The 14,160-nt window shown below is 34.7% G+C and overlaps 3 protein-coding genes across 3 annotated transcripts; 2 read left to right on the plus strand and 1 right to left on the minus strand.

The window, feature by feature from the left end:
* LOC125575437 (DUF724 domain-containing protein 3-like) lies at window positions 1–3,663 on the plus strand. Its single transcript, XM_048757214.1, has 5 exons — window positions 1–456; window positions 542–982; window positions 1,052–1,249; window positions 1,342–1,429; window positions 2,410–3,663. Exons 1-5 carry the CDS (start codon window positions 1–3, stop codon window positions 3,300–3,302), a joined length of 2,076 nt encoding a protein of 691 aa, XP_048613171.1. The 3' UTR covers window positions 3,303–3,663.
* Window positions 3,664–4,266: 603 nt separating this feature from the next.
* Window positions 4,267–7,208, plus strand: LOC106352510 (uncharacterized protein PF3D7_1120000-like). Its single transcript, XM_048757215.1, has 11 exons — window positions 4,267–4,313; window positions 4,401–4,482; window positions 4,598–4,669; window positions 4,809–4,916; window positions 5,591–5,698; window positions 5,791–5,862; window positions 5,983–6,090; window positions 6,373–6,480; window positions 6,768–6,869; window positions 6,964–7,035; window positions 7,140–7,208. The coding sequence occupies exons 1-11, from the start codon at window positions 4,267–4,269 to the stop codon at window positions 7,206–7,208; spliced, it is 948 nt and encodes a 315-aa protein (XP_048613172.1).
* A 1,102-nt stretch (window positions 7,209–8,310) lies between these two features.
* Window positions 8,311–9,327, minus strand: LOC106383606. Its single transcript, XM_048757216.1, has one exon. It carries the CDS (start codon window positions 9,325–9,327, stop codon window positions 8,311–8,313), a length of 1,017 nt encoding a protein of 338 aa, XP_048613173.1.
* Window positions 9,328–14,160: the final 4,833 nt, after the last annotated feature.

Raw genomic sequence — 14,160 nt, forward strand, 5'->3', positions numbered from 1 at the left:
ATGAAGAAGAATTTGAAGAAAAAAGGAAAACTTTTGTCTATTTCCAAAGATTGTGAAGTAGAAGTATCTCTTCAAGAAGATGGGTTCAAAGGTTCTTGGTTTAGAGCTATCCTCGAGCAAAATCCGACGAGAGTGAAAGGAAAAAAGCTTCGGGTTTGTCACAAAACTTTGTTCAACGAAGACGGTGTAAATCCTTGCAAGGAAACTATTGAACGATGTTTTATTCGGCCGGTCCCGCCGAAATATCTGAATGAGGGTGTCGTATTCAAGGAAGGGTCGGTGGTGGATTCTTATTTTAATAATGGTTGGTGGACTGATCATATCGTAGTTGAAAGGCCAGATGGTAGTTTTTTTGTTTACTTTGATGATCCACCAGACATAATGAGATTCATCAGAAGCCAATTGAGACCTCATGCTGATTGGATCGGCTCCGAATGGGTCAAAAGCAAAAACAAGGTATTGTTTTCTTTGTATGTTTTAAGTTCTAAAATTTTGAATTGTTGAGGGCTTTAGCTTATATATGATTGTTTTGGAATTGAAGGTATTGAGTCAACATATGTTTAGAACAGGAAAGTTGGTGGAAATGACCCGTGAAATTAGTGAAAGTGAAAAGGAAAAAATTTGGGTCCGAGCATTAGTAATTACAGAGATTCAAGGGGGTGATAGAAGAAATTTTTTGATCAAAAGATGTACAATCTCACAAAATTCGAGTGATGAAGCGGAAGGAAAACATTCAATAGTTGATATTTGCAAAATTAGGCCATCTCCTCCTCGAGATATTTGTGCAGAGTACAGTCTAAACGACTATGTTGAAGTGGTTGTTACACATGGGTGGCGCAAAGGTCGAGTGACGGAAATTCTCCTTGAAAACAATTACAGTGTGTATTTCGCTGCCACAAAAGAGGATGCGAGTTTTAATTATACTGAGATTATGTTGTCAATGGAGTGGCTAGGTGGTGGTAGTTGGATCAAAGCACATGAGGTATTTTCTCACACATAAGTTGTATTCATTTTTGGTGTAATTTAAAATCTTCCTACATCATTTTTTCAGAGTGAATTTGAAAATAATGCTGTCACACCAATCAGACCCGCTCAAGAGAGCCCTAGTAACACACTTGTTTTAGAATCCAATGAAGATGATACGGTGAATGATGATGCCACCGAAATCAAATCCTCTCGAGAGAGCTACAGTAACACTTCTTTTTTAGAAGCCACTGAGACTGAAACACAAAACCATGAACCCGTAGATGTAAGTTTTAAACTATCACCCCCTTGTGTGTTGTCATAGGCTTCTTTTTCTTATCGTTAAACTATATGTTATTACTAATGAATGATGTGTAGGGAGTGGAGTTACCATTACCTCATGAATCAGATGATATGATGGATGATGTAGCCACTCCAATCATAGACCCTCAAGAGATACCACGAGGTAAAATGTAAATTAGGATTTATAAAAGCCTATAAATAATTTATGAAGACTTACGAATCTATATATTATAATTTATAAAGTCCAATAAATAATTTATAAGAGCATATAAATAGTTTACAAGGGCTTCTAAATCTATATTAAAATTTTGACAATTATTTTGAAGGGCTTATAATGATTTATGAAGATTTATGAAATAAGTTATAAGGTAATATATAAAGGCCTATAAATAATTTTAAAAGATTTATAAATGTGTATAAAATGATTTACAAATTTTGCCAATAATTAATTTATAAAGACTTATGAATCTATATATAATAATTTATAAAGCCCAATAAATAATTTATAAGAGCATATAAATACTTTACAAGAGTTTGTAAATCTATAATAGTTTACAAAACCATAGTATTGTTTTCTAAACATTAAACCATATATAACTGGGCCTTAAACATTGATAATCAAAATTGGGCCTTAAAAATAAAACCGTCACAATTAAGGGTAAAAAGACGGGACCTTTCATCTTCTTCCTCCGTTCGCGTCTGTTCCGATACAAATCCCCAACCGCATCTTTTGATCTGTTTTTATATTCCGTCGTTCTCCATTTCTTTGATTACACAAACCTACTTTTCACTGGTGGTTTTCAATTACCATCGATTTCTCTTAACTCCGGTAATGTTATTGGTTCTTCTTGGCGATTCTTCTTCTCGCTCTGCCTATAATAGATGTGTAATTGATATTAGTGTTATATTTGACTAATTTTGTTAGAGGTTGTGGCCTTTAGGTTTAGTATGTCGTAACTTGGAATAGAGTAGATTAGGTTTTTTTTTTGTCATTTGCGATATATTTCATTGCTAGTTCTTTCGTTATTGATGTGGTTCATCAATTTTAGATTGATCAATTAGGATTTACAAGTGTTGATAAACAAAACTTTTATAAGTCATTATAAAATATATCTTTGACATTACCATTTTGAATTGTTTCAGGTGAAATGATGAGTAAATCTGATGGTAAGATTGCTTTGCCAAAAAGAATCTCCGAACCTGGTACAAATGGAGGTGTATTGGATAGAATTAACAAGCACTCCAACCTGAAGTTGGTTGGTACAGTTGAAAACGTTTTGGGCAGAGAATTCAAGAAGCTTGAAGATTCATTCTTGGCTCCGGTAATTAAGATGGGAAGGAGGCAGAGGCATATGGTGTTTTCAAGGCATTTGATTCATCACTTACTCTTAAGGAGAATTGATATAGGCAAAAAGGGTTTGTGGTTTTCTTTTGGAGAACAACTAATGAGATTTTCTCTAAGAGAATTCCACTTGGCAAAGGGTCTGCCTTGTGTTGTTGACAAAGATGAAGAGGAAGTGGAGACTTCAGCAACAAAAAACAAGAAGAAAGACCCATGGATGAAGAAGAATCAAACTTTAAACACTTTGCTTAATCTACTTGTGAAAAAGAGTACAGAGCTTACTGCTGATCAGAGATTAAGGTTGGGAGCTACAATCCTTGTGGAAGGGATATTAATGGCAAGCAATCCAGTGACAAGTATACCAGAAGAGCGTCTGCTTAGAGCTAGAAATTTCAAAGAGTTTTGCAAGTATCCCTGGGGGAATTTGGCATTTGATTATTTACGAAAAGAAGTGGAGAGCTTGACCTATACAAAGTTGACGGAGAAAGATCAATATGCGATTTTTGGCTTTATATATCCACTTCAGCTATGGGCGTTATCTTCTGTGAATCAACTAGGCACGTTCTTTGGTATTAGGAATGATGAAATTCAGTTTCCCTTGTGCTTGCATTGGATAGAAACCAAATCGCTTACTATTGAAGAGGTTAACAGATTCGACAAAATGGAGAAGGTAACCTTTTATAATGTTTTATAAAACTGTTTTAATCTTTGCATTCTTATTTTATCGATTGTTTGATCATATGCAAACATTTGTCAGGTTGATGTCAAATGTATCCTTGGAGATCCCGAATTGCATAGCGACTTGGTTGAAGATGTTGACTGTGAATTTGGAAGAGTTGTTGATCTTGTCAAAAGAGGATATCGTTTGAAGAGACAAAATTGGCTCAATGGAAGTGTCGACATTGCCGTTGCTGAAGCTGAAGTGGACGAAAATAATTCTGCTCCTGGGATTGATGCAACTGATCAAGAAAAGATTGAATTCCTCACTAAGAAGGTAGTGTCTGTTGAAGAAAAAGTGAAGTACCTTGAAGGTCTTTTGAACATTCGTGGAGAAACAGTGAAGGTAAACTATTTTTTATATTTGTTTCATGTTGTAAATGAAAAGAAAGATTCATATGCTTCTAAATTCTAACAGGAAACTGAGAAGTCAAAAGAAACTAAAGCCGCCACAAAAACCAAGGTTTGTTATCTATAACGTCTCCATATTCTTAATACAATGTGTGTGTGCTCACATATAATTTTCTAGGTAAATGGACATAATGCTGATTATGAACTTGATGAAACAGAAGTTTTACAAGATTATATAGATGCCAAAAGATAAGAAATTGCTAAGGTTATTGTGTTTTTGATATTTTATAAGGCTGTTATTAAATTCGAAATTGCTAAGCTATTTTTTTTGTCTTGTAATATTAGGGAAAGAAGAATGGTGTAAGACCTCCAGCGGAGTAGACCATCAAGATGAAGACGATACAGAAGTCGAACACGGGGCTAAAGAAAGTGACACATCAAAAGTCAATGAAGTAAGCTTATTTATAACCGTTTATAAATTGAACAACCGTTTTAGAATTATAAATCATTAAAAATATGTAATCTTTTTTTTAAATAGGAACAGCCACAAGAAGAAGAGGAACAACAAGAAGAAGATGATACAGAAGTCGATGTGGACGACGGTGATAAAGAGAGTGAAAATTCAGAAACCAATGAAGTAAGCTGATTTATAAATCTTTATAAACTGTACAATCGTTTTAAATTTATAAATCATTATAAATATGTAATCCTTTTATTGAAATAGGGACAAACACAAGAGGAAGAGGAACAACAACAATAGGATGACACTGAAGTCAATGCAGATGTGGACGTCGGTGTTGAAGAAAGTGAAAATCCAAAAACCAATGAAGTAAACTGATTTATAAGTCTTTATAAACTGATTAACTTTTTAAATGTTTAATATACTCCGTAACTTTTCTTATTGTGTCATCAAAACTGAAGGATGGAGAAGTAAATGAGGATGCATCTAAAAAGTCCGTGAAGGGTACAAAGAAACGTGGAAGAGGAACTAAGGTAAATATCTCTCTGTGTATAATGATTTATAAAATGTTCTTTCAAATTTCATAGACTACATTCAATTATCATTTCTGATTTACAAAAGCTGTTATTAAATTCAAAATTGCTAAGTTATTTTTTTGTCTTGTAATATTAGGGAATGAAGAAAGGTGTAACACCCCCACGTGAAGTACAACAACAAGTAGAAGATGATGCAGAAGTGGACGTCAGTGCTAAAGAAATTGAAAATCCAGAAACCAATGAAGTAAGCTGATTTATAAGTCTTTATAAACTGATTGACTTTTTAAATGTTTAATATACTCTTTAACTTTTTTTATTGTGTCATCAAAACTGAAGGATGGAGAAGTAAATGAGGATGCATCTAAAAAGCCCGTGAATGGTACAAAGAAACGTGGAAGATGAACTAAGGTAAATATCTCTCTGTGTATAATGGTTTATAAAATGTTCTTTCTCATTATCATTTCTGATTTACAAAGGCTGTTATTAAATTCGAAATTGCTAAGTTATTTTTTTGTCTTGTAATATTAGGGAATGAAGAAAGGTGTAACACCCCCACGTGAAGTACAACAACATGTAGAATATGATGCAGAAGTGGACGTCGGTGCTAAAAAAATTGAAAATTCAGAAACCAATGAAGTAAGCTGATTTATAAGTTTTTATAAATGGATTGACTTTTTAAATGTTTCATATACTCTGTAACTTTTCCTATTTTGTCATCAAACCTGAAGGATGGAGAAGTAAATGAGGATGCATCTAAAAAGTCGTGAAGGGTACAAAGAAACGTTGAAGAGGAACTATGGTAAATATCTCTCTGTGTATAATGGTTTATAAAATGTTCTTTATGATTATCATTTCTGATTTACAAAGGCTGTTATTAAATTCAAAATTGCTAAGTTATTTTTTGTCTTGTAATATTAGGGAATGAAAAAAGGTGTAACACCCCCACGTGAAGTACAACAACAAGTAGAAGATGATGCAGAAGTGGACGTCGGTGCTAAAGAAATTGAAAATCAAGAAACCAATGAAGTAAGTTGAATTATAAGTCTTTATAAACTGATTGATTTTTTAAATGTTTAATATACTCTGTAACTTTTCTTACTGTGTCATCAAAACTGAAGGATGGAGAAATAAATGAGGATGCATCTAAAAAGCCCGTGAAGGGTACAAAGAAATGTGGAAGAGGAACTAAGGTAAATATCTCTCTGTGTATAATAGTTTATAAAATGTTCTTTCTGATTATCATTTCTGATTTACAAATGGTGTTATTAAATTCAAAATTGCTAAGTTATTTTTTTGTCTTGTAATATTAGGGAATGAAGAAAGGTGTAATACCCCCACGTGAAGTACAACAACATGTAGAAGATGATGCAGAAGTGGACGTCGGTGGTAAAGAAATTGAAAATCCAGAAACCAATGAAGTAAGCTGATTTATAAGTCTTTATAAACGGATTGACTTTTTAAATGTTTAATATACTCTGTAACTTTTCCTATTGTGTCATCAAAACTGAAGGATGGAGAAGTAAATGAGGATGCATCTAAAAAGCCATGAAGGGTACAAAGAAACGTGGAAGATGAACTAAGGTAAATATCTCTCTGTGTATAATGGTTTATAAAATGTTCTTTATGATTATCATTTCTGATTTACAAAGGCTGTTATTAAATTCGAAATTGCTAAGTTATTTTTTGTCTTGTAATATTAGGGAATGAAGAAATGTGTAACACCCCCACGTGAAGTACAACAACAAGTAGAAGATGATGCAGAAGTGGACGTCGGTGCTAAAGAAATTGAAAATCCAGAAACCAATGAAGTAAGCTGATTTATAAGTCTTTATAAACTGATTGACTTTTTAAATATTTAATATACTCTGTAACTTTTCTTACTGTGTTATCAAAACTGAAGGATGGAGAAGTAAATGAGGATGCATCTAAAAAGCCTGTGAAGGGTAGGTACAAAGAAACGTGGAAGAGGAACTAAGGTAAATATCTCTCTGTGTATAATGGTTTATAAAATGTTATTTCTGATTATCATTTCTGATTTACAAAAGCTGTTATTAAATTCGAAATTGCTAAGTTATTTTTTGTCTTGTAATATTAGGGAATGAAGAAAGGTGTAACAGCCCCACGTGAAGTACAACAACAAGTAAAAGATGATGCAGAAGTCGATGCTAAAGAAAGTGAAAATCCAAAAACCAATGAAGTAAGCTGATTTATAAGTCTTTATAAACTGAATAACTTTTTAAATGTTTAATATACTCTATGTAACTTCACTTATTGTGTCATTAAAATTGAAGGATGAAGAAGTGAATGAGGATGCATCTAAAAAGCACGTGAAGTTTACAAAGAAACGTGGAAGAGTAACTAAGGTTAATATCTCTCTGTGTATAATGGTTTATAAAATGTTCTTTCAAATTTCATTGACTACATCCAACTATGATTTCTGATTTTTTTAGTTTTTATGCTTATAAAGGAACCTAACATTGACACCTCCAATCAAAAAGACAAAAGAAACAAGAAGATTCAGCTGCTGATGCGATAGGACGTGTATTGGAAGATTTGAAAAAAGCCGATTAGAAGCATCGCGAATTTGAAGAAATTAAGCTCTTTCAGTTTTTTATTGCTTTTAACTAATATCAATGAAAATTTTTCAGTTTTAGTGTTATCCTTTGTTGATGTCTTCAATGAGGAACATCTTTTGGCTTGTACCTTAATCCTCCATGATGAGAAAAATATATTTTGGTTTGTATCTTAATCCTTTGATAAGGAAACATATTTTATTTATGTTCATGCAGGTAAGCTAAGATATCAAAAGAACATATAATTTATGCAATTAATCTGAATCCTAATATTTTATAAAGGGTGGTTAATGTAACCACACATTTCGTATAATAAGTAACATAATTTCTATTAGACACCTGTAAACTTTATAAAGCATTATAAAATGATAAATGTAATAATAAAAGGTTCCCCAAAAGCTATGCGATTCCAATTATCTCTTATAACATCATATAAAAATAATCAGTTGCACACAAGTTTTTATATTACTTTGTTATCAAATAGGCACTACACAACTACCTTTATTGTGACCTTTCTGTCCACATCTGCTACATTTGTAAGACTTGGGTGATGGTTTGGATATGGGCCGATATTTTTCATACTCCCACGAACTTGGTATCTTTTTTTTTTCCTCCTGCCACTAGGAAAGCGTGTAGATGGAGGGCGACAGACAAACAAAGCTACATGGTGAGGAATATCCCAATATGCTTTATCGCCAACAGGATATACACTCTCTGAATATGCTAGTGTAAACCTAATAAGAAAATTAAGAGAATTAGATAAAAGTACAACCAAGAAAGAAAAATGAAAAAGAAGTGTTGTAGAACAATGTTTATAAAACCTTATAAATTCGATCAATTATATAAACATTTATAAATGTGGTAATATATTACCACAATGACTGAGAGAACGCACCTTTGATTGGAGAAAAACACATCGACATAATCATTTTCATGCTTGTTTCCAGCCTTTGCAGCAGCAATTGCATGAGTACAAGGAAACTTCTCAATATCAAACACAAAGCATGAACAATGCCTTGTTTGAAAATTCACCACTTGATCTCTTGTATCTCCCTTAACCTCAAACTATGAATCATTGATTTTGGAAACTTCGAGAAAGCGAGATGTAAAATCATATAGCTCTTTCATCTTGTTCCCCACATCGAACGTGACAAGGTGCATGTGACGAACTCCTTGCTCACGTCGTTCAGTGAACCACCTAGTCATTACCATCCTAATAGTGTCAAAAAGACAGACTATTGGATACTCACGACTCACTTTCAGCAAAGAATTTATAGATTCGGCCAAGTTTGACGTCATGATGTTGAAGCGATTAGCAGGAGAATAAGCTCGGGACCACTTTCTGAAGTCTGCTTTACGAAGATAATCTGCTAATACAATGTCGGACGCCTCAATCTCATGAAAATAGCAATCAAAATCATCCTTGGTGTAGGCATAAACAGCTTCAACAACCAAAGGGACAAGTGTTGAACTCTTGAAATTGTCCTGGACATTCTTTTCAAAGTGAAAGACGCAGATTCCATGGTGAGCAAACGGATAATGTTGTAAAAGAGCATTTTCAATAGAGGTTGCACGATCAGAGACAAAAACCAAATCCTCTTCATCAGGAATGATGGTTTTCAGACATTTCATAAACCAACTCCATGAGGCATCATTCTCAGAATCAACTATAGCAAAAGCTATAGGATACAAGTGAAAATTACCATCTTGTGTTGTGGCAGCAAGTAGAGTCCCTTTATACTTTGCTTTCAGATGGGCACCATCAACAGAAAGTACCTTCCTCATCAACTTAAACCCTCTGATAGATGGACCAAGCGACAAAAATGCGTATTTGAATTTCCCAACAGAATCAACTTCGATAAAAGTCACAGAACCTGGATTCTTTTCTTTTATCATGTGAAACCAGCTGGGCAAAGCTTCATAACTGTCATCAGGAGTACCCCTAGCTATATCTTGGCCGTGCTCTTGAGACCTCCAAGCCTTTGAATATGAAATCACAACACCATGATCTTTTCTAGCTTTTTCCATGATCTGTTTAGGTTTCAGCCCAATCTTTCCTCCTTCATAATGATTGCTGACCATAGTTCCCAACAGTTTCGCAGTAGCTTGCCGATGACTAACACTTCTCAGAGAAGTGTCACAAGTATGTTTAGATACATAATGGCGAACAAAAAAACTCTGAGATCCTTTAACTGATTTTGCACGAAAACTCCAACTGCATCTTTCATCCACGCAACTAAGAACATAACGTGTTTTGTCTGAATATTCTGTGTGGAACTCAAAGGTTTTGCTAACTGCATGCAACCTCAACTTTCTGCTCATTTCCTTTTTATCCTTGAAAAACTTCCCGCAGAACAAATCATCATCATCATCACATTGATTTGTTAAACAAATTGGAGACAAGATATCTGAATGGGAATGTGAATCTTCTCCCATGCTTTTTCTACCACGTCTACTAGAAAAAGATGTCAATTTTGACTTTCCAGACCCATATACAACAAGTCCAATCGAGTCCAATCCTCTCTAAGATAAAAAAATGAAACATGTACATTAAAAATAGAATTTATAAGCCATTATATGACATTGATTAAACTCTTATATATTTATATTTAACAAAGGAAAAAGTTATATGTACCTTATTGCTAACAAGACCACTTGAAGAAAAAATAAGACTGTCTCTAATACGAGTATGTTGTATACCAGAGACTTCGTCAACTCTCTGAATGCTGTTCCATTAAGTCTCCGGATGTGTTTTTGTTCCTCTCTAGAAAATTAAACATGTACATATTACCTTTATAAGACATTATAAAATAAAACCTTATTTACAAAGTTTTAATAAGTACGTCACAACCAATAATAGCTCAATAAGAGCCAATATTGCCAAAAGTAACGATATTATTGTAGAACTCCATAAAGTCTAATTTCTAAAACAATTTATAGAACCTTATAATTATGAATGTTAAGGTAAGAGTTTTGAAAAGTACCTCAAATATATTACTACTTTCAGCAATAGGCGAATCATGAGTACTGAAAATTTCATCTTGTGTCTGCATCATGTTTGACATAATCAATGGTGATTTTTGTGTTCCTCTCTGAAACATAAAAACATAAAGCTAGTAATGAATCTTGTACCTTGTATTTTATAAGGTTCTTATAAACTTTAAAGGTGTCATAAATACCTGACAGAAATTTCTAGTACCAGCAATTGGCAAATCATTAGTAATTAATACTTCATCCTGTGTCTGAACCATATTTGGCACAATCATTGGTGATATTTATGTTTCCCTCTGAAACATAAAAAGATAAAGTTAAATATAGAATCATTTATAATGTTTTTATAAGGCCTTATAAATATAAGAGTTGTAATAAATACCTCAAACGGATTACTATTTCCAGCAATAGGCAATCATGATTAATTAAAGCTTCACCCCATGACTGGATCATATTTGACACAATCATTGGTATTGGTGATAAATGAGTTCTTCTCTGAAACAGGATCCTCCAAAATGCACAATTATTATTATAAGATCTTATAAATGTAAAAGTTGCAATAGATACTGTTATGTCATACTTCCTCAAGTAATGAGAAAATCATTAGTACTACATACTACCTTATAAAATAACTGATAACTCTAATAAACAAACAAGTTAGCAAAAGAGTTTCATGCAGTTACCTTAATGGTTACACATAGATGAAGGTCTCCATTCTCTTTAAGTTTGTTCAGATAAGATGTTACTTGACGATCCTTCCTAATAAATGCTGGAGGAAGCTCTTTTGTACCAAAGTTTAATTTTGAAGGTGAGGCATAGCTAAGATTTACATTGTTTCTGTTGCCATCAATTCCAAAATCTTCTAAAACAGCCACAATCAAATCATTGTAGCTGATATCTTCATGAATCATACTAAGAGAGGATCCTCGTTGATCATCCACTATGAAATCCCAGTGAATTCCATTTATTAGTTTTCATTCTCCACATATAGAACATATTTCGATCATCATAACCTGATTATAAGAACATGGGGATTGGAGAAGGAATGATCAACAAGATATATCAAAAATAAAAATACATAACACTATGTTCCTCATAGATAAAAATTTATAAGGTTTTATAAATCTGAGATTTGAAAACTTCATGAGAAAAACTTCGTCTATTTCCCAGAAACCGATCGATTTTGAGAAACCAAGCAAAAATTACAGAAAAGAGACGAAAATCACTATCTATTATCCTCTGACCTTTGTTACGCGTTCGTGAAGAGAGATTGTTCTATTCGTTTAAGCTTGTAGTCTTCGCCAAATCTCGTCGGACGCCAACGTCGTCGGAATAATCAAATCTCGCCGGGGAAATCGCTGAAGTCGTCGAATCTCGCCGGAATCGTCGAATCTCTCGCCGGAACGAATCTCTCGCCGGATCGAATCTCTCGCCGGATCGAATCTCAAATTGGAGAATTTGAACATTCTTGTTAGAGAAGGCATATGTTTATGTTTGATTAAATAAGGGTATAATGGTACTTTAGCCATTAAAATTTTAATGGTAAAGTTGAAAAGTGTAAAGTTGAAAAGTGGTATTAGGAAAATTGTATTAGTGGCAATTCCCTTTAATTTATCGAGTATTAATTGATAGAGGTTCTATGCAATATTGCATGTATTGTTTAGAAAAACAGTTCAAACGAATAATCACTCATCAGAATTGGGAAATTAAATTAGTAGTAACAAAGTAAAACTGATCTAAGATTTATTTCTTTTGACAAATCAACAACAAAAAAACGAAAAAACAAAGAAGTGATGTGATGTACATTGGAGAGAAGTACCGACCAGAGAAGGAGAAATCACGTGGAAGCTTCTTCTTTTTTTATGGAAGCTAGCTTTTCGAATTGTTTACAAAAGTCGATTCATTGATCTGCTCGTATTTCTTTTTGTTCGTGTCGTTTCTTTCTTGGCTTCTAATCAGACCACGTTACTTCAAAAGATGCTCTTTCTCCTCTTCTTTAACCTTTAGATCCCTCTCTCAAGTCTGTGCACTCACTACAAGAAAACACACCGAATTCCGACGGAGGTTCCGACGGACACCAAGGTCGTCGGACATTTCTGACGGAATACTGACAAATTTCCGACCAAATCCAAAAAAATTAAGTCGTCGGAATTCCGTCGGCCATTTCCGACGGAATTCCGACGAAATATGGTTCGTCGGAATTTTCCGACGACTTTTCAACGACATTCCGATTAAAAATGTAACCGTTGTAGTCGTCGGAAGTTCGTCGGTATATTCCGACGAATTTCCGACGACATTCCGAGTAACAGCAAAGTCGTCGGAATTCCGTCGGTATTTTCCGACGGAATTCCGACGAACCATGTGACCGTTGTAGTCGTCGGAAGTTCGTCGGTATATTCCGACGGAATTCCGACGACATTCCGATTAACAGCAACGTCGTCGGAATTCCGTCGGTATTTTCCGACGGAATTCCGACGAACCATGTGACCGTTGCCGACAAATATATATGACCGTTGTATAGCCGTTTGGGATTGGACAATTCCGACGGAATTCCGACGGACTGCTTTACATCCGTCGGAATTACGTCGGAAAGTCGTCGGAGGTCCGTAAGCAATTTCCTATAAATACAACCCCTCCTCATTCAACTCATTCACACTTCATTCTCTCTTCATTCTCTTTAGTCATAACAATTCCGTGAAAATCATGTCTTCAGAAGTTTATTATCGTTCGTGGATGGATAAACCTCATTTGGATCCGAACACCAATTTGCTTACGGAAGAATACGTTCAAGGGATTGGAGAATTCATGAGGCTTGTTCAACAGCAACCGGATGCAAAAAGTGGTATGTTAAGATGTCCCTGCTCTTCTTGCAATAATAATAAGGTTATAAAAGAATTTGATGTTTGGACTCATTTGTATATGAAAGGGTTTTCACGTAATTATAAAGTTTGGTACCTTCATGGGGAAACTGGTTATGAATATGGTAGTACTAGCGAACCTCAGCCTGTTAGTGAACCTCAGCCTGATATTAGGTTAGAAGAATCTAGAACGGATATAGATTATGGTGTAGGTACTGAGCAGATGGTACATGATCATTATAGAGGGGAAGAACCAAACCCCGAGTCTAGGAGATTTTTTGACATGTTGGATGCAGGAAAACAACCTTTGTATCAAAATTGTAGAGATGGTCATTCAGTCTTATCATCTGCAACTAGATTAATGGGTATTAAGACAGACTATAATTTGGCTGAAGAATGTATGGATGCGATTACTGATTTTGTCAAAGGTATTCTACCTGAGGATAACCTTGCACCGGGTTCATACTACGAGGTTCAGAAACTTGTTGCAGGTCTTCAACTACCGTATGAAGTGATAGATGTATGTATTGACAACTGCATGATCTACTGGAGAGCGGATGAGACACGGAATGTATGCAAATTTTGTGGGAAACCTCGTTATCAGGAGACGAGGGGAAGAGTTCCGATCCCATTCAAAAGAATGTGGTATTTGCCTTTGACGGAAAGATTGAAGAGGTTGTATCAGTGTGAGCGCACAGCAAAAGCAATGAGATGGCATGCAGAGCATTCCACAAATGGTGAGATTAGACATCCTTCAGATGCAAAGGCTTGGAAACATTTCCAGTCAACATATCCAGAATTTGCGGAAGAGAGAAGAAATGTTTATCTTGGATTATCTACTGATGGTTTCAGCCCATTTGGAAAGCATGGAAGGCAGTATTCTCTATGGCCAGTTATTGTGACACCGTACAACTTACGGCCGAGCTTGTGCATGCGACGAGAGTTTTTGTTTCTCTCAATTCTCGTCCCCGGGCCAGATCATCCTAAAAGATCACTAGATGTGTTTCTTCAACCACTAATATATGAGTTGCAACAACTATGGGCGCATGGTTTTGAGACATACGAT

This window comes from Brassica napus, chromosome C5 (assembly GCF_020379485.1).
Source record: "Brassica napus cultivar Da-Ae chromosome C5, Da-Ae, whole genome shotgun sequence".
Taxonomy (NCBI): Eukaryota; Viridiplantae; Streptophyta; class Magnoliopsida; order Brassicales; family Brassicaceae; genus Brassica; species Brassica napus.

Excerpts from the sequence above, each read along its gene's own strand:
- LOC106383606 (XM_048757216.1), bottom strand. The coding sequence starts at position 9,327 with ATGGTCAGCAATCATTATGAAGGAGGAAAGATTGGGCTGAAACCTAAA.
- LOC106352510 (XM_048757215.1), top strand. The coding sequence starts at position 4,267 with ATGTGGACGACGGTGATAAAGAGAGTGAAAATTCAGAAACCAATGAA. Across the intron at positions 4,670-4,808 it reads AACGTGGAAGAGGAACTAAG|GGAATGAAGAAAGGTGTAAC; the intron begins GTAAATATCTCT and ends TTGTAATATTAG. Across the intron at positions 5,699-5,790 it reads AAAATCAAGAAACCAATGAA|GATGGAGAAATAAATGAGGA; the intron begins GTAAGTTGAATT and ends TCAAAACTGAAG.
- LOC125575437 (XM_048757214.1), top strand. The coding sequence starts at position 1 with ATGAAGAAGAATTTGAAGAAAAAAGGAAAACTTTTGTCTATTTCCAAA. Across the intron at positions 1,250-1,341 it reads AAAACCATGAACCCGTAGAT|GGAGTGGAGTTACCATTACC; the intron begins GTAAGTTTTAAA and ends AATGATGTGTAG. Across the intron at positions 1,430-2,409 it reads CCCTCAAGAGATACCACGAG|GTGAAATGATGAGTAAATCT; the intron begins GTAAAATGTAAA and ends GAATTGTTTCAG.